The 24,406-nt window shown below is 50.6% G+C and overlaps 1 protein-coding gene across 1 annotated transcript; it reads right to left on the reverse strand.

Annotated features, from left to right (window-relative positions):
* Positions 1–1,917: 1,917 nt before the first annotated feature.
* On the reverse strand, positions 1,918–18,197 carry KRT80 (keratin 80). The gene is made up of 9 exons (XM_005443282.3): positions 17,616–18,197; positions 13,929–14,143; positions 8,604–8,664; positions 7,502–7,597; positions 4,808–4,972; positions 4,184–4,309; positions 3,869–4,089; positions 3,441–3,496; positions 1,918–3,348 (listed from the first exon to the last, which is right to left on the reverse strand). The coding sequence occupies exons 1-9, from the start codon at positions 17,940–17,942 to the stop codon at positions 3,146–3,148; spliced, it is 1,470 nt and encodes a 489-aa protein (XP_005443339.2). The 5' UTR covers positions 17,943–18,197; the 3' UTR covers positions 1,918–3,145.
* Positions 18,198–24,406: the final 6,209 nt, after the last annotated feature.

The raw sequence follows: 24,406 nt of genomic DNA on the forward strand, positions 1-24,406 counted from the left end.
ATTGCAGAGATGTAGCTTGCCAGATAACGCAGATGGGCTTGCCTGTATTCTGCCAGTCTCCTTAGCAGCAACTAAATCTGGCCACTGTGTTGATTACTGTGCTGGCTCAGCATCCTTGCCCTTGTAGGGCTGTCCCCCAGCAACCTAAGGGGGATCAGAGATCCTCAGTTGATGGTACTGCCTGGTGTTTCTGAAGGGGGCAAGGGGTGTGATTCCCTTCACTGGACAAAGAAAAAACATACAGAACTCCCCAGTGGGTTAAACAGCTGGGTTTAGAGCTGTCTGTGTGTCTGGTGTGAGAACAGCTGCAGAAATTATTGCTGAGGAAGGACTGGTCCTTCAGATGAAGTCAGTGCTTAAGGGGTAGTATGGTGGAGGGGGAAGGATACCTGCATGGGCAGGTACGAGTGTCCCAAAGCAGTGTGACTATCTCTGGCATAGCTCGGCTCCCATCAGTGCAGTGCAGGAATTATTCTGCTGCGTAAAATCCTTGCCCTGGTATGATGTGGCTTGATGTACACTCTCCAGTTGTCAGTGGGGAAACAGAGGCACGGAGCAGTGAAGTGACTGAGACAGTGAAACAGCGAGTTGGGTCCTTCTCTCCTGGGTCCTGGAGCAGCAGATGAACCCAGGAGTCCAGCTTCCCTTGCTCTGGCCTCGGGGATCTTTCCCAGTTCTTTGAGTGGTGAAGGCTCAGAAGCAGCAAAAAAAAACCCCAAACCCCCCATATGGCAGGGAGGGAACAGCTGGAAACTCTCTTCTTGCAGGACTGGGCTGCTGTTGAACCCCTGCCCTTTCTGGCCTGGCCTGTGAGCACACGTCTCTGACCACCTTCTCCTTCCGCTCCCCCAGGTTGAATGTTCAGGTCTCCCAAAGCCTCCCTTTCCATTCAGCTTTCATTCTGGGCAACACTAGCTCTGTGTTCCTCCTTCCTTCCCCCCCGCCGCCTCAGCCCCACCCTGCCTTACAAGGATGCCAGGCTGTTCAGAGCAGTCATTCATCTCCTGGGCCTCACACACCTCTGGTGTCCCTTCAGCCTTGCACAAACCCAGCATTGTTCCTCCAGCTGGAAGGGTTCTGCTGGCTCCTGCCTCCAGGGGAAGCTCTGCACTACAGTGCTGCCTACTTCTGAAGCTGGGAGTAGCTTGTACAACTGGGAGCTCACTCTTAGCTTCCCCCTTTCCCATCCCTGCCACTTTGGGCAACCAGGTTTAACAGGTGGGGACTCTTTCTGCTGGTCTGGACTGTCCTCCCATCCCCCATCCTCTGTCTCTGTACCCTTTGAGCTAACCCTGAAAGCGCGGTGTTTCTTTCAGATGGGCAAAACAGCAGAGCAGAGATGCTCCCCATCTCAGGTCTCGTAGCACCTCTAGGGGCCTTGTCCATGTTGGATCTCCCAGATAAGTCCCTTGGAGGTGGGTGGTTTTGAGCACAGAGCCCCAGGAACACCCCTGTGCTCGGGAAGGGCACCTCTGAGATGAGGGGCTGCATGGAAGTGCATTTCCCCAGGGTGGGTTTGGGCCCCACGTGTGCAGAAGTTCCCCTTTGCAGAGGTGCAAGGGGAGGCTTTGTGGAGGTGCGTACAGTGGTGGGCCTGTGCTGGCCTGTGCGGTGACCCTTCACCTCCTGAAACATGCTTGAGCTGCTCTGTGGTTCAAAGCCACGTGGGAGCCTGGTGGCAGAGGAGCAGCGAGCTCCCCAGAGCCTTGGCTGCTGGCTCTGTCTGCCCTTCCAGCCCCATGTACTTCTCCCTGCGCACATGGACCACACAAATCACCTGGGAAGCGATTTCAGCTGCACTTGGCTGCCAGAGTTTAGCCGGAGCCCTCAGCTGAGACGTGCTGGTGACTGGGGAAGGAATTACTGTTTCAGGTGGGCTGTGGCAAGAAATTCAGAGAAACCCAACACTCCAATGCGTGCTGTATGACACTCTGTACTTTATTAGAACAGCCATAACCCCAGAGAGCCAGTGTTCTGGTTACATAGACACTATGTTAGTAGTCTATCCTACAGAAGTGCGCAAATACTGTGATGCACTCAATGGAAATATGCCAAGAGACTATTAACAACTCCTCCTGTGAACTCAAAATCTGGGAACTCAAGTGGGGCTGCATGGCAGCGGCTGAGGCCAGAGCCTGGCCTCGTAAAAGGAAATGCTGCAGGGCACTGTCGACGCTGGTTTGTGCAAGAGGGCTGTGGAAATGTCTGTTGAGGCCAGAACATTCCCCCCACCTAGCTCGCAGGGCGACATGGCATCTACAGAGTTGGCTCTAGTAGCTTTGGTGTGACGGGACTGGTGTGCGTTGGAAGTGTCAGCCAGGTAAGGTAAAAGCTGCTGTGTAAGTTCAATAAATACAAAGACAAGTCCTACTTGTTGTAAATGGGAACCAACGTGCCGTTTGTAGGACCTAGCACCATGTGTGTGGAGTCTGGAGGGCCTTTAGGGGAGACCAACAGATGCTCTCTGTTAGAGAGATAGCTTAAATAGAAGTTTTGAGGAGTTTTAGCTTTGGCGGCATGGGGAGGAACAAGGGGCCACCCAAAAGGCAGTAAAATCAGTTAAATACTCTGAGGTGGCCAAGGATCCCCCATTACAGCCAGCATGTTTGTCATCAGATATGCAAATCCACCTGGCTCAGGTTGTTCACCTGCATCTCCCCACCAGCTGGGTTTGGAAAGCTTGGTGCTGCCTTCCTGTGAAAGCCACATCGGTGGATACCTCACAGACCTGCACAGAGCAGGGACAGAGCAGAGAGAGTGATTTTGTAATACTGATACAATGGCTGGGCCGGGGGCGCCTGGCTGCTGGTGTAACGATGCTTCCCCTCCTGCCAGGCTTCCTGTAGGTAGGTGTCAGAGGCTGTGAATGCAGATCTTCTGGGGAAACAGACCTAGGGAGGAAGATGCTGGTGTGGTTAATGTAAAAATGGGAGAATCTCTAAAATACTGGGTTGGTTTATGCTTGTAACTGATAATGTTGCTGTTAGCTGGGATGTTGTAAAGGCAAACTAAAAGAGACAGCCTGAGGAACAAAGGACCAGAGTCCACTCCAGATGTTGGCTTGAGTTCAGGAGAAAGTGCTTTGGCCTCATTTGGCTACAGATGCCAACAGGCCTGGCGTTCATGCTGTGAGGCTCCGTTTCTCCTAGGAGCATTCTTCAGTGGGCAAGGAGCTGAGCTTTGGCCGGGCGCTGCTGATGAAGGCATCTGCTTCAGGTGGCACTGTGGTGGCACTGTGGCTTCTAGAGGGCAGTATCTTTGTGCTGGCTCCGTCTGGCTTCGTCTCACCGTTGGTGCTGTGTGTTCCTCTGGCAAACAGCTTGGAGTTTCTCAAGGTGCTGGCAGAAACTGCAGGAGTGGGGCAGGGGAGTGAGGGTGGGGGGTTAGAAACGTTTCATTCACACTCTGCTCTAGCAAGCTGTATGAATAAAACCACTTACGGTGCTTTGGTCTGGAGCGGATGGTGCTGATGACTGTGGGTATTGGTTGCTCCATGCTGTGAACACAAGGACAGTCATGAGGACATGTATTAACCTCTGCGATGCCGGGGAGGTACAGAGGACTCGAGTTTGGCCCATGTGAGCCTGGCCTATGTGGGCAGAGCCAAGTGCAGAGCTGGATCGTGAAAGGCTAACTCAGCAGCACCTGGGCAAAGCATCATCTAGAGAAGTGCTGGAGCCCTCCAGTCTGGGGAGTCTAAGAAAAACTTCAGAGTGAGAAACAGGGCTGAACTGTGTGGGGACTGCTGGGATTTATTCTTTCCTTGATCGAACCTTCAATACCAGACTCAAAGCTCAGGATGTCTGCTTTCTCCTAGGTGTTTGGGTGCATCCCTTCCCCTCTTCAGCCACAAGGAAGCCCAGCTTACCTGCTCTCCTCCCCTTCCATCAGCTTCCTGTAAGTGAGAATCTCCACATCAAGTGCCAGCTTGATGTTCATCAGCTCCTGATACTCTTTCACCAGGTGAGCCATATCCTCCTTGCTCTTCTGTAGGGCTTCTTCTAGCTTGACCAGTTTGGCTTTGGCATCCTTGAGGGCCATCTCACCGTGCTCTCCTGCTTCTTTGATATGCTCCTCTAAGTACAGGCACTGGTGTTGCAAAGGGAAAAGGGTGGTGGAGGTGTTAGGCATGCTGTAGTTTCAGATTGTGTGTCAGAGTTTTGTCGCCCACCCCAGGACGCACCTGGCTCTTTTGGGACACAATGCAGGACCTCAGTTTCTGGATCTGTATGTTCAGGTCTGCGATCTCCCGTCGGCTGTCAAGGAGATGACTGCTGTAGGTGCCTGACTGGGTGCTTCCTTCATTCAGCTGCAGGAGAGGTGGAAGACTGGGTTATCTGTGCGCCTCCTCTGCTGCAGCAAAGGATTCTGCAAGGATTCCCACTGCCCTTGAGGAGAAATGCCTAGCAGGAAAAATAATGGGTGTGTGGAAGGACTTAGGGCTCATTCTCATATCCTTGTCTGGCTGTAGCTGTGCAGGTATAGAGCACTCTGTCTCTTGAGCTTAATCGCATTCTTGCCCTGTTTGGAGGAGGCACCAGTGGAAGGTCATTTGCCTCTTAGGAGGGACAGGGAGATGGCCTTGCCTTTCTCCACTGACAGTATGGAGAGCCTAGAGCGATGAAACTACTAATTTACACACCTGTGTTAGGAGGAGTTGATCTGGGTTAGCACCCTGTTCCTCCCTCAGTTCCCAGCTGTAGTCTGTCCCTCCACATCTTGCTGATTCCTGTAGTTTCTGGGCTGATCTCTCTCCCTCTTCTTTCCCTGCCTCTCCCCAGTATCAATCAGATAAGGAGACAAATACCTTTCTCCTGGTAAGTGCTTCAGCCTCCTCCCAGCTCCGAAGAGCCAGGGCTTCATACTGGGCCCTCACTTCTTCCACAATTCTGCTCAGATCAAGTTTGCATGCATTGTCAATTCCCAGTACAACAGAAATGTCCTTAATTTCTGTCAGCAGCTCCTCGAGTTCCTGAAGAGCAAAGAGAGAATAGGATTGAGATACAAGTAGTCAAGAAAGCTATGAACTGGGAGAGAGCTGGACCTGGGCAGGTAGCTAGGCAAAACATCTTCCATACGCAGTATGGAGATGGTGAAACTTCCTAGGTTTTCAGTCTCTGAAGTTTGGGAGCTGGTACTTTCTCTGGAAAATCCAGACTCGGGCTAAGGTGTTGGTTCGGGACCTTTGGATACAATCTGTTAAAGAGTCTGGTAAAATAGTGCATTTGTACTGCATCAACAGCAAGTTAATTGAACTGGTGACCATGCTTCAGTCTCTACCGGTATTCAGATGGTGGGCATGTGCGTCTTGGGCAAGAGACAGGGCAGCATGAACCGTTCTGCAGGCTGGTGGTGCTGGGAAGATGGCTTTGCCCAGCTCTGCTTCGCTACCTGGAGAGGCTGTGGCTGCCGCTTGTGGTGTTGTAGTCTGCTTTGTCTCTAGTTAGAGAGGAGAGAGACAGGACCCTTCTCTGAACACATCCACCGCTGGCAGACCTATCCCACTCCCCAGAGCTGCTCTCCTACGCTGGGCAAACTTCAGCCAGCACGGGGGAAGGTGGAACGTGCACACACACAAGCTGCAGTATCACTGACTGGGATATTTGCTCTTGATAGCTGACTCGGTCACAGCTTTAGAAAAAGGAGCCAAACAATGAGGAGTTGTTCCTCTCAGTGAACCTAAAAAGGACCCTTAATCCATGCCTGTAAACTGCACTCCTGGGTGGTTTGTATCCAGGCAAGACATGACTTGACATTGAGCAGATGGTGTAAACATTCACTTGGCAGCTCCTGCCCAGCCTCAGACTGTTCCTGCAGGGGTGTCACCCTTATCAGTATCTCTGCAGTTGCTTCTGATTTACACCGGTGTTAGAGAGCAGCATCCATCTCTCCCCATCTCTTACCTTTCATCTTGATGTTTTTGTTCTTCTCTTTTGTGCTGAGGGCTCTGATTTCTATTTAGAGAAGCATTTGTATACCTTGTTTGCCTTGCCTTCCCCTGACTGGGGAAACAAAGGGTACCCTGACATAGTGATTCATGAATAACAGAAAAATACCTCTCTGCTCTTCCAAAGACCAGGATTATCAATGTATTTTTCCCCCCCTCTGTATAAAATCCTTTAGCCTCTTTGTTAATCTTTGAGCAGGTTAATAGCTGTATGAGAAGATGCAAGTGTATTGCAAATACTTGAGCATCCTCTGCCAGGGGAGGGGGAAAAAAAAACCCAACCAAAAAACCTGGTGTCTCATTAATGAGGATTGAGGCTGGGATTTTCTTCTGATTCACACCAACGTGCTGTGAGCAAAGCTGTCAAGCAGTTTTCCTCATTTGCCCTTACACTGGGTATGTGTGCCTATATGTTGATGTCAGTCAAATCAACAGGTACAGGCGAGAAAATGACTAACCTGAAAACAAGCTGTTGAGAGGACACAGAGAGAGAGGAAGAGATGGAGTGTAATTTCTTTGTATGAAGCATGGGTGAAAAAAATTGTGCAGCCTTCTGCCAGGACAGCAGTGTGGAACCTGGAGGAAATTAGCTCAAGAAGAAGATCCTGACAGCAGGATCTGATTTCCATCTACCCCTGTATTCCTGGTGCAAGGCAACTTAAATCTTAGAACTTTAGAGAAAGTAAGGTTTCATGGTTAGTTGCAGGCAGGGCATGTGTTCTTTGCAGTTCTGATATTATGCAGGTCCTTCTGTCTCTCTGTGTCTCAGTTTCCCCACAAGGAATGTTGACATTCCTCTGTCAAGCACTTTAATTGTTTTGGTAGAATTTAGACAAATCATTAGTATTCCCAAAACACGGCTGAGCCTGCTTGGTAACATTTTACAGGCTCTGAGTAAGTGGCTGTAATGGCTTTACTGGGTTTGAGTAGCTACAGGCACGCTGCAGCCTCTGGGTTTGTGTGAAGGGCTGCAGCCTCTGCGTCCTTGCCCCCCTCAGTGACATAACACCTGAGTGCGTGCTTCCCATGAGGTGGGATGCGTTATGTTGGATTGTGCTAGAGAGCATCCAGCACCTCACCCAGGCTCACGGTGGCTTGGCCCCGTTCGTTGTGATCCCTTCCTCTGAGCCTGAATCGGACAATATTCCGCTCGCTTGTGACCTGGGGAGCCTGGGCGCTGGGGGTTAGGTGCTGAGCCAGCTCCGGTGTTGGATGGGGATTCCTGGCTGTTAGAGGGGGGACCTGCTGGAGCAGCCTCCCTGCAGGAGCTGCGGGGCAAAAGGACCCTCCTGGTCAACTTTAAAATGCACTCCTTTAGTGAAGGGAAGGGGATTATCTCATGAGACCCTCAAGCCATTTAATAGTTGTCTGCAACACCATGCAACTTCCCTGGACAAGCTCTCATTTTGGTGTAAATCTGGAAGAATGCCCTCTCTGTAGTGGAACAGGCCACAAAAATGTTGGGGTTTTTTTCCCCCCCCCCCTTTTTTTTTTTTTCTCTTTTTGCATAGTAGCTTGTGTGTTCCCAGGCCACTTTCCCAATTGAATTTTTACCTGCTCATAGACGGTTTTTTTCAATTCCATCAGCTCTTGGAGCCCATTGAGTTTTGCCTCCAGCTCAGTTCTGTGCAAGGAGCTCACATCTAAATCCTACAGGAGATGGAAAGCATATTAATCAATGGTTTGGCTTTGAGTTAGTAGCCAGAAGTCTTTCCCACTGCCGCCTCCTCCCCCAGCAAGTGCCCTGCTTGCTGTTTATTGGCAGGTACTTATGAAACTGCTCTCCTGCTCTGCAAGTAGGGTGGCTGCTTTGCAGACCTTTTTCCTCTGCTTTTTTAAATTTTTTTTGAGTGAGATCTTTGGTGGAAGTCTCAAATGAGGTAGGGTGGAGAAGGAAACAGGTAGGGCAGGTCCATACCCACTCATCTTTTGTTCACCACAAAAAGCACAGGTTATTGAAAACTCTGATGCCATCCACAAAAGTCACCAGAACTGCCCTTACTGGTCGATGAGTGTGTCAGGGAAAACATGCAATTAGCCATAATAATAATTTGCGGAGAACGTTTCCTCTGTCTAATAATACCCTGCATTCATGCACCTTGGATTATTTATTTTTTTTAATGTAAAGGCTGTGCACAAAGCCTCCCGTTCCAGTTGATACTCAAATGCACCTACTCCTGGGGTGGGATGTTTAAACAGGACGTGGCCATGTGACAGGGAACAAAAGCAAACACATTTATCAATTTCCAGCCTTTCCCAACCTACGATATCATTCTGAGAGAAAACATGCCAGCGAGGAGGGGTGTTGCCTCAGAGGGTCCTGGGTGCAGACCCCTCCAGGCCAGGTCTGGCCAGTGCAGTTGCAGCGTGGTTGGGTGCAGGCATGGTCTGACCCCCTGGTGCTTCCACCAAGAGCCACGGGGCTTTTCTGGAACCGCGGGCAGCCCATGTGGACTTTTTCTGTTGAAATGGTGACTGTGTTCACCGCTCTGCTGTCCTCCTCAAGACCTTATTACCCCACAAAACCTCTGTGGTACAAGGACTCTGTTCAGAGCTAGCTGAGCCTGGACCATCTTGCCTCTCCAAGTTCTTCTGTGACTACACAGAGCTGGTGGCTGTAGAGGTGTGCGGATGAAAAGCTGCTCTTGCCACTGACCTTTTTGAGCTCCGTGAAGGTGTATTCCATGCCGCTACAGAGGCGAATTTCATCCTCGTATCTAAGGAGAGTGAAAAAAACAGTTAGAAACTACACATGGCGAGAGCCTCTGGGATGCTTAAGGTTGTCTTGCTGGCCCCAAAAAGCGTTGGCATCAAAGCTGTCTGCTTTTACTGTGATGTCCCACCTCCTTGATGTGCGCCAGACAGCAGGGAGAGATATGTCTTAAGTGTGGGCATCCTGGACAAGTGAGAGGACAACAAGCTGCCACATGCCAGCTGCTCTGTACTAACACCACGAGTACTTTAAGGCTGAAGAGCCCCAGAGTAGAGAGCAGGTATCTTTAATTCTCATTTAATTTGAGGGCTGAGCAGCCTCAGGTTAGCTCACGTTTGCTACAGAAAGAGAGAGCAGGCTTGGAGAAGTGGGGTGTGGTGAGTTATTCTGTGAAACCCAGTCGCATGCCCAAAGACTCCCAAATTTTCACCCTAAGCCTTCCTCTTCTCTTTCTTTCAGGTATCCTCAGCATTTAATTTCCAGAGCCCGAGAGTCGTCTCAGCGAGAAGACTTTGGCTTGTGAAAATTCCGAGAATACCGGTGTGGTGTCATAACTTAGCCTAAACGTAGTGCGATTTGCGAAGTAATGCAGGACCTGGCAAAGCAATTCGTGGAAAACAGTGCCCACAGAGCAGAAGGTAACAAAACCCGGATAGGACAGGGTGGAGTCCTAATGGCCAAATATCCAGCAGAGGAACCAACCCTGCAGGTGTTTAAAAAGAGGTTTGATAAGGCAGGACCAGGATAGCAAAGACACAGTCCAGGGGCAAATGCATTTCTGGATGACCAGCAGCAGATACGGGAGGGTAGCTTAGGGAAGGCGCCAACCCTTGCTGGCTCTCGGGACAAGCGTGTGGCTAGCCCTAAGGCTGCTAAAAGCAGGTGTCTGACCAGGAAGCCACGAGGTCTTTTTTTGGGCCTGGTGTATGGCCAGCAGCGGTTTGTTCGTTTGCTGTGCAGGAGCGTTATGTGATGAGTGTTTGGTATCTCCTGTGGTGCTGCTGGACACGCTTTGGAAATGTTGGCTTTTCTGCTGAGACCAGGGCAGGTTGTGCTCTCAGGGAGGTCGTGGCTTCCCTGCTTTCCATGATACCTCATGCTCCTCCGACCCTAATGTGTGCATAGCATTTCCAGGCTTTGAATTAAACCTTTCAGTGCTACTTACAGATGCCACCAAGTTGATATGGGGAAGGCTGAGACCTTTGAGAATGAGATAAAATGGCATCTCCTAACAGAGTGATGATGATGGTAAAATTGGGAATGACAGCCATATTCTGTTGTTTGGTGGTTTGGTCCATCGTCACTCCAGTTACTCTCAAGAGCCTTCCCTGCTGTTGTACAAACCTTTAGGAGAAAGAGGAGCTGTGCCTCGCTGCAGAGAGAGAGAGAAGGTGTTGGCAGTGCAGCACAGGGGATCACGCTGTGGGGCAAGGGGTTAAGTCCTGCTCAGGAGCTGGCCTGAAATATCAAAACCAGCTCCCTGGACCCTGGAGCTGTTGCTCCCTCGACAGAGGGGATAGGGAGGGGACCTGACAGTCACAGCTCTACAGTTAGGCAATTTTAAGGTTCTTCTTGAATACCCCCGTGATGTTAAAACTCACCCTCTCCTTGCCTGCTTTTATAATGTCAGGTAGCATGGCTAACGAGATTTACCTGTCTGGTTTCTCTCCTCTTTAGCTGGAATGTTAGCTATGCTGCCAGCAACTATGTACTGCGCTTAATTACAGCCTGCCACTCTTCCTCCATCCTCATTGCACCTCAGCCCAATCCCAGTCTGTCCCAGCCTGCCGAGGCACCTTCACGCATTGCCAAGCGTTGACATAATCCTGCATATTGAACAAACAGCACTCCTGACTGAAAGAGAGCAGGCCCAGCCAGCCAAACATGCTCACTGCTCAGCTCTGGAGGGACCTGGCGGCCGGGAGATGACTCATATGGGGATGGAGCATTCCACAAACACACTGCAGGATTTATCTCCTTAGAGATAATCCTTAAGCAGTCTTGCATTACGGTGTAAATCCATCCCATCTCGATTCATGCGCCTAAGACACACCTGAGACAGGTGTCTAGTCGCCTTGGGCTCCTTCCATAGGCAGTGAAGCAAAATCAGAGGTGAACCAAATCTCAGGCAGGCTGTGTTCCTCTCTGGATGTGCCTTCAAGACTATTTTAGGGTGAAGATAGAGCGGTGGGATGAATCTGAGCCTGGTAGCATGACTTTAAGTCAGTCTTCCTCTTGTGGAGCAAGGAAATGGGGCAGAAAGCAGCTGAAAACCAGCTGCAGAGGTTGAAGGTAGAGGGTTGTCAACTGTCTGGTCTTCAGATTTGACTAACGTAGTCGTTGGATCTCAGAAGTGGATCCTCTGAGGGCTGCATGCCCCATATTTCCCTGCTGTATATCCCCAGTGCCACCGCAGGGTAGGTCAGCACAGGCAAAAATTCCCTGCCTTATTCAAATGGCTCTTTGCATGTGGAAATCACACGTGTGGGGAGCTGAAGCAAACGCTTTGTGCAGATGGTGCACCTCTGGGCAGTCGTCCCTACTCAGGTGTGGCTTGGTATTTGATTTTTAGCTTGACTTCCTAAAGAAGCAGGGTTTGAGATGCTGTGCCAGTCTCCAGGCTGCTTCCCTGTCCCCTCTCCACTCCCCTCTGCGTTTGGAATTGCTGGTCAGTGGCAACTAATTTGGGGAGGGGGTGCGAGTGTCCCAACTAAAATCTCCCGTGTGGTTTTTGGAAAGCAGTTGCTGGATGGAGAAGATAAACAGATTAAGGCCTTACAGAGGAGCACGGGCAGGCACGTTTCACATTGTAAGTGATGTATTGCTGGGCAGTAGCCTGCTTGAGTGGTCACCACAGGTATGGCGCGTTCCATGTGGAGCACCCCAGCTTTGATGAGAACATAACCAGTTAATTTATTAGCTTTTCCTCCCCAGAAAAACTTTCCCTTGGGAAAATAAGCCTCCAGAGGAGTTGGAAGCCTCCAAAATTTGCATGGTCTAGACAGACCGTTTGCTCTAGAAAAACAACTGGGCAGAGGCGGCTTTCTCGAAGGTGGCGTGCAGGACTCGACAGAGCCAGCGTGGGTTAGGACGGGGTTGGACTGCTGCCTGGAGAAGGCTCAGCAGAAGCAGCAGTTCTCTCCCCATGAATCACTAACCGCTGGGAGCAGCGCAGTGGATTGTCACAGTCACAGAAATCCACCTGCGCTGGCATTGGGTGTTAACAGCGCCCAGTGGCAGGGTGGGTTTTGCCTGTTCGTGGCTCAGGTCGCCCCTGGCAGGGCTTGTGCCTTACAGCTCACAAACGGGAGAAAGCGGAAGGGGAAGGCTCTGCAAGTGAAGGAAAAGTGTTCTGAGGAGCCGTGTCATTTCTGAACGGTATTTTCGCCGTGGCCCTGTAGTTCCACAAAGTAGGAACCCTTCTCAGGAATGATAGTTGAGGTGGCCATAAGCTGGTAGCTATTGTGGATTCTCTGCTGTCTAATACAGCACACATGCACATCCTTGTCTTCTCTGTGCTGGGTGTGGCACAGGTCCTGTTCCTCTAGTCATTCTCTTTATTTAATTTTGAGGGATGTAGCATCCCTATCATGTCTTATCCAGCTAGGTAGTAACTGTCCAAGAAAATCAAAAGGTAGGGGGAAACGCACAGCCAGCCTGTGTGTGTCAGCACCTTAAGAAATCAGGCTGAAAAATAAGTAAGTGCCAGGCATAGGCAATTAACGAGGCAATTACTGAGTACAAGTATGAGTACAAACCGTGAGAGCAGACAGGGGTGACCGATCTGACGTTTCTCCACCAGCCCAGCCATTTCCTAGCTGGGTTTTCCTGACTGTCAGGGAATAACCCGAGAAGTATCATTTATAACTGCAGGGCTGCGGAACAGTTACTTCCTCAGGGAAGTGCAAGGAAGACCAAGTGCTCCAGAGAGGGAAGGCAGGTCTTAACCTTTTTAAGGCCGGGAGTAAATGGCACAGTCCATATTGTGGCTTTGATCCAAGCTCAGGGTTCTACCTGTCAGCAAAGCAAGCGTCAGAGAGCCCCGGGCTTACAGTGAAACCAACATCCCAATGAAGAGAAGACAGACACCCACTGTGGAGAATTCAGGTATTTCTAGGCACCTGGGTATCAGCGTGTCACTTCTGGAAGGATGCTGAGTATGATGGTTTCACAGAGAAGGTCGAGAACCAAACTCCTAGTTCCTATTCCTGCTCCGCCACCAGCTTGCTCTGTGAGCTTAAGACAGGCATTTAATTGCTGTGTCTCCGTTAGTGTATCTGTAAAGTGGAGGTATCAGTCCTTCCCCCAACTGGCAGGCACATCGGGTAGCTAGTTTAATCAAAGTCTGCAAAGAGCTGTAAGACCCTGGGGCTAAACTCTCTAGAGGGGGCACTGTTATTATTTGTGCATCACTTTGTACGTCAGGAACAGGTTTGGGCTATTACTGCCGTGATGTCTGTCAGTGCCAGCGAAAGGGCAGTAGTCCCTTAGCATCATGGTTTTTATTTGAGAGTGCCCATACGTGGCGGCTCTTTGCTACAAAATCAGCATGGAAGACTCCAGTGATCTTGTGCAGGCAGATGGGTGTAAGTGTAAGGGAAAGCATCTAATTGTGGATTCACCTGTGGTATGCAAATGACAGTGATAATAAGAAAAGCATTGTCTTCTTGAATGAGCCATGGCACATCTCAGATGCTTTTATCTAAAGATCTCAAAGCTCTTGGCAAAAGCATCGATAAGCACATGGCAGCTGGTCTTCCCTTAAACTTTCAGCTCCCTCAGTATTTTCTGTCAAGAGCTTTTCTGGGTAAAAGTCTGACTTTTTGGTCAAAGCAGAGTTTTGTATTAAATGTTGTGGGGTGAAGGGGGAAAGAAGGGGATGTTTGTTAATAGTAAGCAGCCTCGATCCATAAAACAGTTTGGCAAGAAAGTTCTAGTTTGTGATAATAGTGTGGAGAATAAACATTTCTGTGTTTGTGGCTGTCATTCCCGATAACACTGTTCCTCAGAGCCTGAGGCATTTGTCAGATGCCGAGAGCTCTTTGGTATTTTGCTTTTTATGGGTTTGCTTTCATCTCTAGTTAGAAGAGGCTAAGGTGCTGACTTCTCCAATACACAGTTCTTTGCACACCAAACTAGGAATTTTTTCCTGGGAATACCAGTCTATCCTTGTTAAATCAAGCCCACATTCCTCTTTGTGCCCACAGCTGAACAGGTACCTTTGAAACACATCCCCCCTTGTAACCGCCAGCTAGGCTGGGCACCTACTTGCTTCGGAAGTTATCCATGGTGTTCAGGACCCTTGTTAGCTCTGCCTCAAGATTTTCCTGCTCGTAGTTGAGTGCCTTCATCTCTTGATTCATTTTGCTCATGTACTGGTCGTAGATGGCCTTGATGTCAGACTCTGAGTGGGAGTTGTCTTGATCCTTCAGGAAGTTCCACCTTGTCGTCAGGATCTTGTTCTGCTGCTCCAGGCACTGGACCTGCAGGAGAAGTTTTGGAGACATTCATGACATTGGCTCCTGGCAGGGCAGGAGATACTGAACTGGAGACCTTGAGAGTAGTGAGAAGCTGCTGGAATCAGCAGAGATTTCCAGGGAAAAGTGAGAAATCCCCTGAAAATTAGGCCTGAGGATGGAGGGTTATAGGGGCTTTTAGAGGTTTTGCACATTACCTACTAATTTATTTCTTGATTGAACATGTTCACATCAAACTGGCATCTTTTATTAAGTCACTGAAAGATAAGGACTGCTTGATGCTAGTCCCCTTCGCCTGTGGACCTACCGAAGCAAAGGCTGAAAATCCACCACAGGTCACACATGGATGTCCAGAGCGAGAGAAAGGCAGATTTACTGCCTCGGAGTGGCACAAAGATAACTGCTGTCAAATCTGTTAGATTATATGGTGAAGTTGGAGTAATGAATCAGAGCCCTAGTTTGTATTGCAAAGCAACAGAGACGAGGCCTATGGGAACTCGAGAGAATAAGCAAAATAATTACAGACTCCACGTGAGGTCTGTGTGTGCATGCGCCTGTCTGCTTGGAGAGGATACACCACATTTCATCCACCCACTGCTTGATGAATCTGGCTCTCTTCTTTCCTAATATTCACAATCTTAACAGTAACGCTCAGTATTTGACAGTTTTCATCTTCAAAGCTCTTGGTTAACTTCAATTAATTATCTAATTGCTACCTCTCTCTCCTACTGCTCTGTGAACAAAACCAAACTCCTTCAGCCACGTTTTGGCTGGTGATGTGCGAGTTGCCTCCGCCAGTGTCCTCCCCTCTGTTGCGGGGATGATTCAGTGCTGACACCGTCACCGTGCGGGGTGCAGATGGTATCTGGCCTTGACCATCAGCTTTGACATTAACTTTCTGTGGCCTGAAGCAGCATCAGTGCAATGAAGAGGCAGAGTTCCAGCTGCTGACCGCTGCACAGATGCACGTGGCGAGAGACGGAATCTTTCCCAAAACACTTCTTGTCTGGACAGAGAGAGAAGCAGGAGCAGAGAGGAGCCGAGCAAATCAAAAGCACTCGGCTGCTCACAGTCAGTTCCCAGCAGAAGGGATGAGAATGTTTGGATATTACAGGTCTCGGTGTCAGAGGCCTCATCCTTTCTTCCTGATACCTTAACCCGTGGCTGTAGACATCCCATCAGTCGTCCAGTCTGCTGACTGGCTGCTTTGTCCTGGTACAAAACCAGCACAGCATGCTGTGTGTGTGCAGACGTCAGGCTGGGAACCAAGAGGATGCTGCTGCCACAGAGCCAGGAAGGGGCATTGCAAGTGGCACAAGTAGGTGGCCTCCAGGGCCGTCAGGAACTAGCTGGGCCACTTGTACTCTCGGTCTGAGACATCTCGGGGGCTGTGACAGAGCATCCCTCTGCGGGGCTGGGGTCAGCCTGCAGGTTGGGCTGTAGCAAACAGCCTCTCGTTTAAGGCAGCTTCCCCGTTTGCTGCTGGGGTGCTAAACGATCGAATGCATTAGCTGTTGTTCTACGTTCATCTTTGACACTCAATCAAATCTCAGGTCCTGACCTTGCTCCTAATCTTCAGCTGCTCTTTTTCTCCATCCTTGACACTCTTCTTTCCTGTTCCCAAACCGTACCTGTCCGCTGGGCTGAACTGCTTACATCCTGGCTTTTTATGCTGTGTCCATCTTAGCAGAAATTCTTCCTTGCAGAGCCTTTTAATGTGAGCTTTGCAGCAGAAGAATCACCCAGATCTGGCCTCATTTCTTGGAAAATCATGCCTGAACACAGAAACAACGAAAGCTTAGTTCTCAGAGGCCTCTACCTCTGTGCTGTGCAGGCTAAAGGTAGGGCTTCCAACAGGGGCTCCATGACTTGGCTTTTCCCCTTCTCCCACCTGGATGGAAAATAGATACTAGCAGATCTGGAACAGCCTGCTGGAAAGCCATCAACAGCAAACTCCTGAAGTTAATGTGGTCATTCATCTGAGGAATTAGCTGCTCAGGCCTGAGACCATCCGAATTCCTGATTAATCAAACCCCAAGTTCTCTTTGACAAGGAGGTGTCATTATTTCCTCTGGAATGTGGGCCTGAGGCAGATGGCTGAAGTTTGCCACTTGAAGCTGCAGCCTTCCAAGCTAAACGCAGGAGCTGCTAGCACTGCAAGCCACCCAGCTAAGGTGGGGTGTTTGTATCTTCTGTCCATCGTGCCCTGTAGTGCACGCTTATCAGCAGGCTGCCCGCTTGGGTCTGTCAGGAAACCTGGAGGCTCTCCCACTCCTTCCATCCCTCTTTGCACGGAACAGGCTAGTGCTTGTGGCCTGGCTCACGTACGTACTGTCGCAGCGTGGTCTTTTTCCATCTCCGCCATCCTTTCTGCTGAGCTCTGGTTTCCGAGCAGGGCTAACATCCACACAAACCTTGACCTCTGGGTCCAGATAGTCAAAGGACCAGTCCTGTAGCATGTGCGACACGACCCACCTGGGTGATTTCCAAACCAGGGGTTCTCCAAATCCACATTGCCAAGGATGCATGTTTGGAAAAGCACGGAGGTGAAGGCTGCCAAGCCCCTCCATCCAGGGTCAGCCCCCTGCTACCACCACAGGCCTGTTTGCACAGGTAGGTGTGGTTGGTTCACAGCTATTCAGTTTGGATAGATGCTACGGTAGGTTCCCCCGCCCTTCTCCTTCCTCTCCAGTGCAAATTCAGGTCCTCTTAGAGGTAGAGTTAAAAAAAAAATAAAATAATCCCAAGCCATAGTAGCTTGGCATTGAGTGCCTGTATTGTAGACTGCAGTGAAGCAATCCTCCTAGGAGATTACCATCTGTTTACAGAGCACCAGGGCTTTGCAGAAACCTGCCCCAGCTAGATGAGTTGTTTTCCTTTGAGAAAACCTTCTGCCTTCTCATGGATCTTAAGAGATGAAAGCGACACTTTCTTGGCTAAGCATGCAACCCCTCGCAATAAAAACCACAGCGGAGGGAGGTGGGTGGGGGTTGTCCCCTGCCCACCACGTTGCTCTGAAGGTGAATCTCCAGCTCTCTTTGGCAGTTGGAGAAGAATTTGAGCTGCCGCCTTAATCGGCGTCACCGCCCATGGCTGTTTGTCCACTACGGGATCCAAGGCCTGCTGTCACCGGCACCGTGCCTGTGGCCCTGCCGTGCCTGCTCGGGCAGGGCTGTGTCCCCGAGGACAGAGCTGCCTGCCCTCCCAGGGACCCGTGGGGTGACAGGCAAGCGAAGGAGATGCACGGGCTGCCCGATGCTGCTGACCACGGAGGCAGCCCGGCTTCCCCAAGAGGTGATGCTAGGCCCTTGTTAAAGCAGATAGCGCTGAAGGAATAACCGATTAGGCAATTAGCTTAATTTTCAGAGCCTGGCAATGGTTAGCTGAAGGCCTTGATAAGTCTCCCGAGCGACTGGTTAGTGCCTGCTTCCCCACCACCATCCTTTTCCCCGTGCTGCACCATGGTAGCTCACCTTACCTTCTCAATTAGGGTCACAAACTGGTTGTTGAGCAACTTGATGTCCTCTTTCTCCTGCTGCCGCATGGCTTGGAAGTCTGAGTCGATATCGAGGTGCACGGGGGCCAGGAGTCTCTCGTTGATGGAGAAGGAGGGGTAGGGGGAGCATCCATAACCAGCATCTCCATGGAGGCTGAGAGAGCTGTAGCCGTTGCTGGCAAACCCGCTGGGACTGCAGCGGCCCAGGCGATCCGGGGACGGGCTGGCTGCTTTTCCTCTGCTCATCTTCCCTGACACCTCCCAGGAGGAGAGGGAGCCACTGGTGAAGGCTTTGCAGGGGTTAGTCATGCTCAGCTTGTGGCTCTGCAGCTCGAGGGGAGGGAAAGGGGGAGAAAAAAAAAAAAAAGAGATGAAGTTTTCTCGCTGCTGCTGCTGCTGCCTCAAAGGGAAGGAGAGTAGTGGCACGCTGAGGAGTTTGGTCGGCTTAATTCCTGTCTCCTCTGCTTGTGGGTTGGCTAATGAATTACAAGCACCTGTTCTCCTATGTTCATTAAACGGAGGAGGGTGTAACCGTTGATGTAATCCAGATCAACCTGTTGGCTTTTTTTTTTTTTTTCCTTCCCTCCTCTGTCTGTACCCTCCTTTCTTCAGGAGCTTGTTTGTGTGGTGAGGGCACAGGCACTCGCAGCAAAAACAAATCACTCGCAGGTAATTTGCCAGGCCCCAAGCAGCTGCTTTCCTCATCCTTAAATGGTGAAGAAAGCAAAGGTGCTGGGCTGCAGCAGGCTCAGGGAGCACTCGGTGCACGGAGCCTGGGTTCAGCCCCTGGCTGGTTTCCAGCCAAAATCTGCAGGAAGAAATTGTGATTTTTTTTTTTTTTTTTGGTGGGGGTGTGTTGAAAATTGTAAAGCAAGAGTCTGAATGGGCTAAGAATGGCAGGGGTTTGGAAACACAGCTCAAGCTCATCACGATTAGAGGCACTTGTGGTCTTCCTCTGCCCGCGTGGGCACATTGCAGAAGCTTCTGGAACTCTGAGTGTTTTAGGGATGACAGGTCTGCTTTTGAGGCCCCTGGGTGTGGGGACCAAGGGTCCAGAGGTTATTCAGGCATCTGGTCTGGCAACAACAGAGACTTTCAAAACCTGTAGACACCGAGTTGGATCTCAAAAGTGCCCGGGTCCATCTTTGGCCGCCACATTCCCGCTCCTTGAAAGCCCTTTAAAAGGTTTTTGGTGGAGACACCAAAACCCACTGGCTTTTAATGAATTTGAGGCTGCCAAGCTGGCACGCCCTTAAAGGCTTGTTCGGACCTAGGTATAAATCAGTGTTGGACGTGGCTTTCTTGGAAGCATTTTCCTCCTTTAACTCAGTTTCTCATGTGAAAAAAATCAGGACAGAACACCCATTTCTGCCTCTGGTTTTGGCATCGGTGTTCCCAGGATAGGGATGGTCTTTTCCAGCCGAAACTTTGAATTGCCGTGTTGTGGGAAAGCTGCTGGTTTATGGGCTGGTTCTGCCCCACATTGGAAGACAGTTTCCCTGCCAAGTGAAGGGAAAGAAAGCTTGGATCTGTCACAGACCTGCTTCAACAAGAAACGTGTCTGATGATGTAGTAGTTTTTGTCTTAAGAAGGACTTTGCATGGCAGGTGACCCATTCCAGTAAGGTTAACCTTTTCTTCAAGCATAGTCTGAGTATTTTGCCAAGAACAGCGTGCTTTCACGTGGCATCTCCATCTTGCCAAAACACTGTTTCCAGGGAAAGTGTTTCTTTCCCCTGATGATCCATTTGATCCAAGTCCTGCACTTGATGGATCCTTGTCAGGACTTTGCAGTTTAAACCTGATGGTTTATTTTAAGGATGAAAACAAAATTTATATCTGGGAGATGTCAAAGCTCGTGGCTCTTGCAAGGTGAGGTGAGATTATCTATCTCATTGTGGGCTGCTCGTTTGTGGCTTTGCGGTTGCCGGCACATCAGTGTTCCTGATTAGCATCAGGTCATGGGGTCATCTGGCAAGTTTTTTGCTTCATCTGGTACCGAGGGCAGTTGTGATGGCTCCGTAGGCATGATCCCTCTGAGGGAAGGAGATGGAGGTGGAATTGGGCTAGTTCAATTTACTAGCAGCTGGGAGCAGTGTTCTGCACGCAGCGAGGCGGGATGTGGCACGATTATGTTTTGCAAGATCCCAGGAGGCACTGCCGCGGAGAAAGCACCGCTGGTCGTCGCAGCCTGAGCATCAACCCCTACTCCTTTCTCCTCTAAGTATCAATTCTTTCTCTCGCACGCCTCTTTTTTTTTTTATTTATTTTATTTTTTATTTTTTCCTGAAATGAAATTTCTAATCTGGAGTCCAGCCTGTGAGGATATCCAGTTTGGCTGAAATAGCATCTCCCAGTGCAGAATGGCACAAAAAACTCATCTCCAGGTGACCAGATCTAATTGTAACATGTTGCTTGATGACTTTTGAGTCCCAATTCCTGCACAGCATCCTGTGCTACAATGCACATCCTCTCTATTAGGTGCTGGAGGCAGGGTCGAACGAATTCTTCTGCCCCAGAAGGATGATGGCTTAGGATTAAAGCTGCCTTTAATGCTTGGTAAAGACAGGGTGGAAAGTATCTTTCAGTGGGAATATTGGGCTCGCTCGGCTCTGAGATGAGCCAGGCTTTTCAAAGTCCTGCCTCCTCCTAAAGAGATGGGTGTAATTTGCAGTAACCCTCTAAGGAAAGTGTTTGCAAGTGGTCATCTCTGCTGGCAGGTGATGTGAGGATGTGTGGGAAGAGCTTGCAGAAGAAGGATTAACCTGCTTTCTCTTCTCTCCTTGCTAGGCACCGAGGCTGAAGCTCCTGCTGGTCCTGCCTCCTAGGCAGAGGGGCAAGGTGGGGATCCAAGGATGGCCAGTTAAGGGGGGACACTGCTGCTCGTGGTGCTGGGCCCTAGGGGGACCCTAATTTCAGTCTAGCCAGGGCATTGCCCCATGGCAGCACCCGAAAGCCCGATGCTGAACTGACGCTGCCCTTTGGTGTCGTAGGCGCATTTAGCAGTGCAGAAACCTGTCACCCCGTGTTGTCTTTGCGAGGATGGAGAAGGGAGGGCTGCTTCACACAGCGGCAGCCAAGGCCTTGCTGCATGTTTCTCTCCCTTGCTGTCTTCCCTGCCCTATGGGAGAGGCAGTGCTGAGTCAGGGTGTTTCTTCCCTTCCTGCTGATGTTCTCGATGCTCCTCCTCGGCCAGGTATTTGGTTCAATTTGGAATGGGCTGGTCTCCAAAACTGGGCTTTAAGGTTTGGTGCCAGTCTTCTTGGCTACACGGGAAAACAAGCCAAAAAAGGATGGGGACAAGAGGAAGGTGGTAACAGGGTGAAGAAGGCTCTGGAGGTTGCAGTGAAGGGTCCGGTCACCTCCAGCTAAACTGCTGTGTCCTCCTACTCCCGTAGTGTTGCTGTCTGTGTCCTTGCAGTGTGGTCTAGCTTGTCTCCTGATCCATTTGGATGGAGTCATCGCCATCCAAAGATGCCAAGTGGTCCCAGGATCTCCCATTCTGGATACACCTGGAGTAAGGCAACACGTTGCTTTGAGTTTGTGGTGTGGTTCTGTGGTGGGCTGAGGTTTGGGGGTGGGCACAGGGTGGCTTGGGGGTGCTTAAACCTTTGCAGGCAAACCTAGAGAGTCTTGTCACCCTTCCCTTGACATACGGTGATTTATCCTGGCCAGCTGGAAAATCACCTTTTAGGGTTATTGGCTCAATACGCGTATGCATAGTAGAATAATTTATTTATCAAGGTTCCATAAGTAATTGCTGTTTATTAAGTATGGGTAACGCATGAAGCGTAAACAACAAATCAGCATTTGCCCCAAGGAATCTGAATGATTAAGGTTAAGCAAGACAGAGACGGGCTGGGGGATGCAGAGCTGCGGCGGTAACGAGTGGGTCAGCAGGACTGACTTAAGCCTCGTCAGGCACGCGAGGAGCGTCTGGAGCGGGAGCGGTGTGCTCAGCCGAATGACGCATCGCAGGAGAATGGCTGATACTGTGGCCACAGGTAGGACCAGGCAGACCAGCTGCAGGTTCCAGAGAGCCAGGTTCAGTCCACCGAGTTCACTTCAGGTCTAAAAAAAAAAAAAAGGGGGCCTATTTTGTTGAATGTGTGATTTGCTGGTGTTAAATTTAGCTGCTGGCCCTCATGCTGTGACAGGAGAGGCATTTCCCTGCTCTGTGGTGTATGCTGGAGACGGGGTCGGTGTACAGGGTCACCAGCCAGCAGCGCTGCCCGGAGCTGGGTTTGTGGTGAGAGTCTTTGATTGCAGAGACGCCCGAGTTCAGCTCTGCTCCCAGCCCATCTGCAGTGCCCGGTGGAGAAGGGAAGGTGCTGGGCTGGGCTGGAGGCATGCCCGGACCAGTGCTGTGGTAGGACAGCCAGGGACACGCCAGTGACCACAGGGCTGCACGCTAATTTGGGCACGCTTGTGGTTTACCATTGCTCTCCTTGTCTGACCCCCTCCAACTCCGGGAGACGGTGGGTGGGCACCGAGGGAAGCGCTGCGGCCACCCTGCCCACGATGGCATCGGGGCACAGTGGCCGGGGAAGGGAGAATTTCACCCCAGACTGTGGGTCTTTGTGGACCCTGGTTTGGGGGGTGCTTGTGAACAGCTCTGCAGCCTTCTCTAGCTCCCCTCCATCCCTGCTCTTTCCTTCTGTCCCACTTACTCCTTCTTTCCGTGCTCATCCACCCTTTTAGGGTCACATTTCCATTCGCACCTCCTCCTTCCATTCCTTCGTATGCCTGCCCAGAGCCATCCACATCCCCTTCCTCCTGCCAGCCCCTTTCCCTCCTTCCTCCTTTTTGATTTCTGGGTGAAAGTAGCTAGAGCACAGCCATCTAAATCGCTTCCCCCAAATAGACATCACTTGCAAAGAATTTATGGAAGGGTTTGGAAGGCAGGATGGGACGTGCCCACATCTGCTTCACACTTAGGAAGGTTTCCAACCCATCTGCTGCGCTTTTGCTCACGTAGTTTGCAGGAAATTTCAGGTATTGAAAAAAATGAGACTAATTAAGTGGTGGTGACATCACTTGTTTCTGCTGGGATGCTACAGGCTCTTCCCTTCCCACTGTACGAGGAGGCTGGGTGATACCGGCTGGGGAAGCAACTGCTGGGCACTAGACCTCCCCCAGGCAGCTGCCTCATATCACCTCCCAAATAAAGGGACTCTGCTTCATCTTAGAAGCCGCTGCTTTATTCTCTCGAAGGTTGTCCCGAAGTCTGTGAATCTCTGTGTGCTCTCAGCTGTCCCTCATCCCCACTTGTCCTTGTGTTGAGCCCACTCTTCCGAGCTATGCTGGGAGCCCGAAGGCTGCCAGTTCCCTTTCTAATAACCTGTCCTGTTACCTTGGCAAACGGCTTCTCCTTTCTCAACATCCCTGCTTATAAAAAGAGCATAAATGAGACGCACAATGTGAGGATTTACTGCTTAGTGTTTCTCAATCCACACTTGAACAAATGACTTCATTCCGTTTAGACAGCACCCAGTATCCACCACTGATTACCATCTGGCTCTGTGCTCTTGTGTCACTTTTAATTAGGCATTTTGTTTCTGCATTGTGTCATTCTCACATGGTTTGCAGCATAAATAATGATGTATTGTGTTTCAGTGGGTGCTGTGAACCTTCAGCTCTTAATGAGGTTGCCTGGATATTTATGAGGCTATCTACCTATTTTGCAACATGCAGGTTCTGAGGCCAGAATACACTGGGATCTTTTTTGGTTTTTTTGGGGGGGAAGACCTAAGGCATCAAGGTGATAGTTTGTGATAGAAGGTTTGCATTGGGAATTGCAGAAACAGATCATTTTGCACCGAGGTGGGGATTGGAGGCTGATCGGAGTAATCCCAGCCTGCAGTGGCTTCTCTCCTAAAATTAGCGTAGTGGGAGTGAGCCCAGAAATCTGAGGGATGGCACATCGGGTAGGATGTCTTTGGGTGTATTTTTTCTTGGTGAGGACAGACAGGGATTTGGGCTTTCGCTGTGTTTGTCATCAGGTGGGAGCCACAAGCTGGGAGCGAGGACATGGTAGGAGTGGGAATGGGAGAAGGGGACGGTGTCACTGCTGGATGCAGCAGCTCTGTTAGGACAAACTGAGGGACGTTTTGCCACAGGATGCCACAAAGATGAGGGTGGGAGCTACTTGTGCTGGAGAACCAGTGCCTCCATGCCCCCTCACTTGCAGCTGCCTTGTGCCCACGCTCTTTGGAGGCCACGTGCCCAAATCATCAGGCAGAAGGTCTCATTTTATTTTTCTCCTGGACGCTTACGTGGATCGGATCTCGGTCTCCCACTTTTTGCCTTGTGCCACCAACACCTTTCTGAAATAAATGCAAAGCAGGCGTTTGGCCGTGCCTATGCCTCACCATGGCTTTCCTGGGGCAGTTTATCCTGCTGCATATTTCCTAAATGATGCAATCCAACCCCGTCGCAGCCTGGGCAGAGAGGGGCAGGGCACAGCCTGGCCACCGCTGGAATTGCTGCAGAGGGGCCGTTGCTGCCTGCATGGTTTTGGTGCTGGGTTAACCCCAGGGGCCGGTTAACTCCTGGAGCCGCCTCTGAGCAGTGCAGCAAGCGGTCGGGAGCCCATTTGCCGTCCTGACATGTCTGCAAGGGAAATTTTGGCAGCAAACAGTGTGCCCTGTAGCGTAGCTCAACGGGTTCGTAGGGTGCACGAGGTGCAGGCACGGGCCCAAGTCAGCACCTTGAGGCAGAGGGAGGCATCGCCCGCTTGCTTTGCTTTTTCTCTGCTGCGCGAGGACAGTCGTG

The sequence above is a fragment of the Falco cherrug genome, chromosome 19 (assembly GCF_023634085.1).
Source record: "Falco cherrug isolate bFalChe1 chromosome 19, bFalChe1.pri, whole genome shotgun sequence".
Classification (NCBI taxonomy): domain Eukaryota; kingdom Metazoa; phylum Chordata; class Aves; order Falconiformes; family Falconidae; genus Falco; species Falco cherrug.

Coding starts and splice junctions, on each gene's coding strand:
- KRT80 (XM_005443282.3), bottom strand. CDS start 17,942: ATGACTAACCCCTGCAAAGCCTTCACCAGTGGCTCCCTCTCCTCCTGG. Junction 8,665..13,928: donor ATGGATAACTTCCGAAGCAA/GTAGGTGCCCAG, acceptor CACTCTCCTTAG/ATACGAGGATGAAATTCGCC. Junction 7,598..8,603: donor CCTTCACGGAGCTCAAAAAG/GTCAGTGGCAAG, acceptor CATCTCCTGTAG/GATTTAGATGTGAGCTCCTT.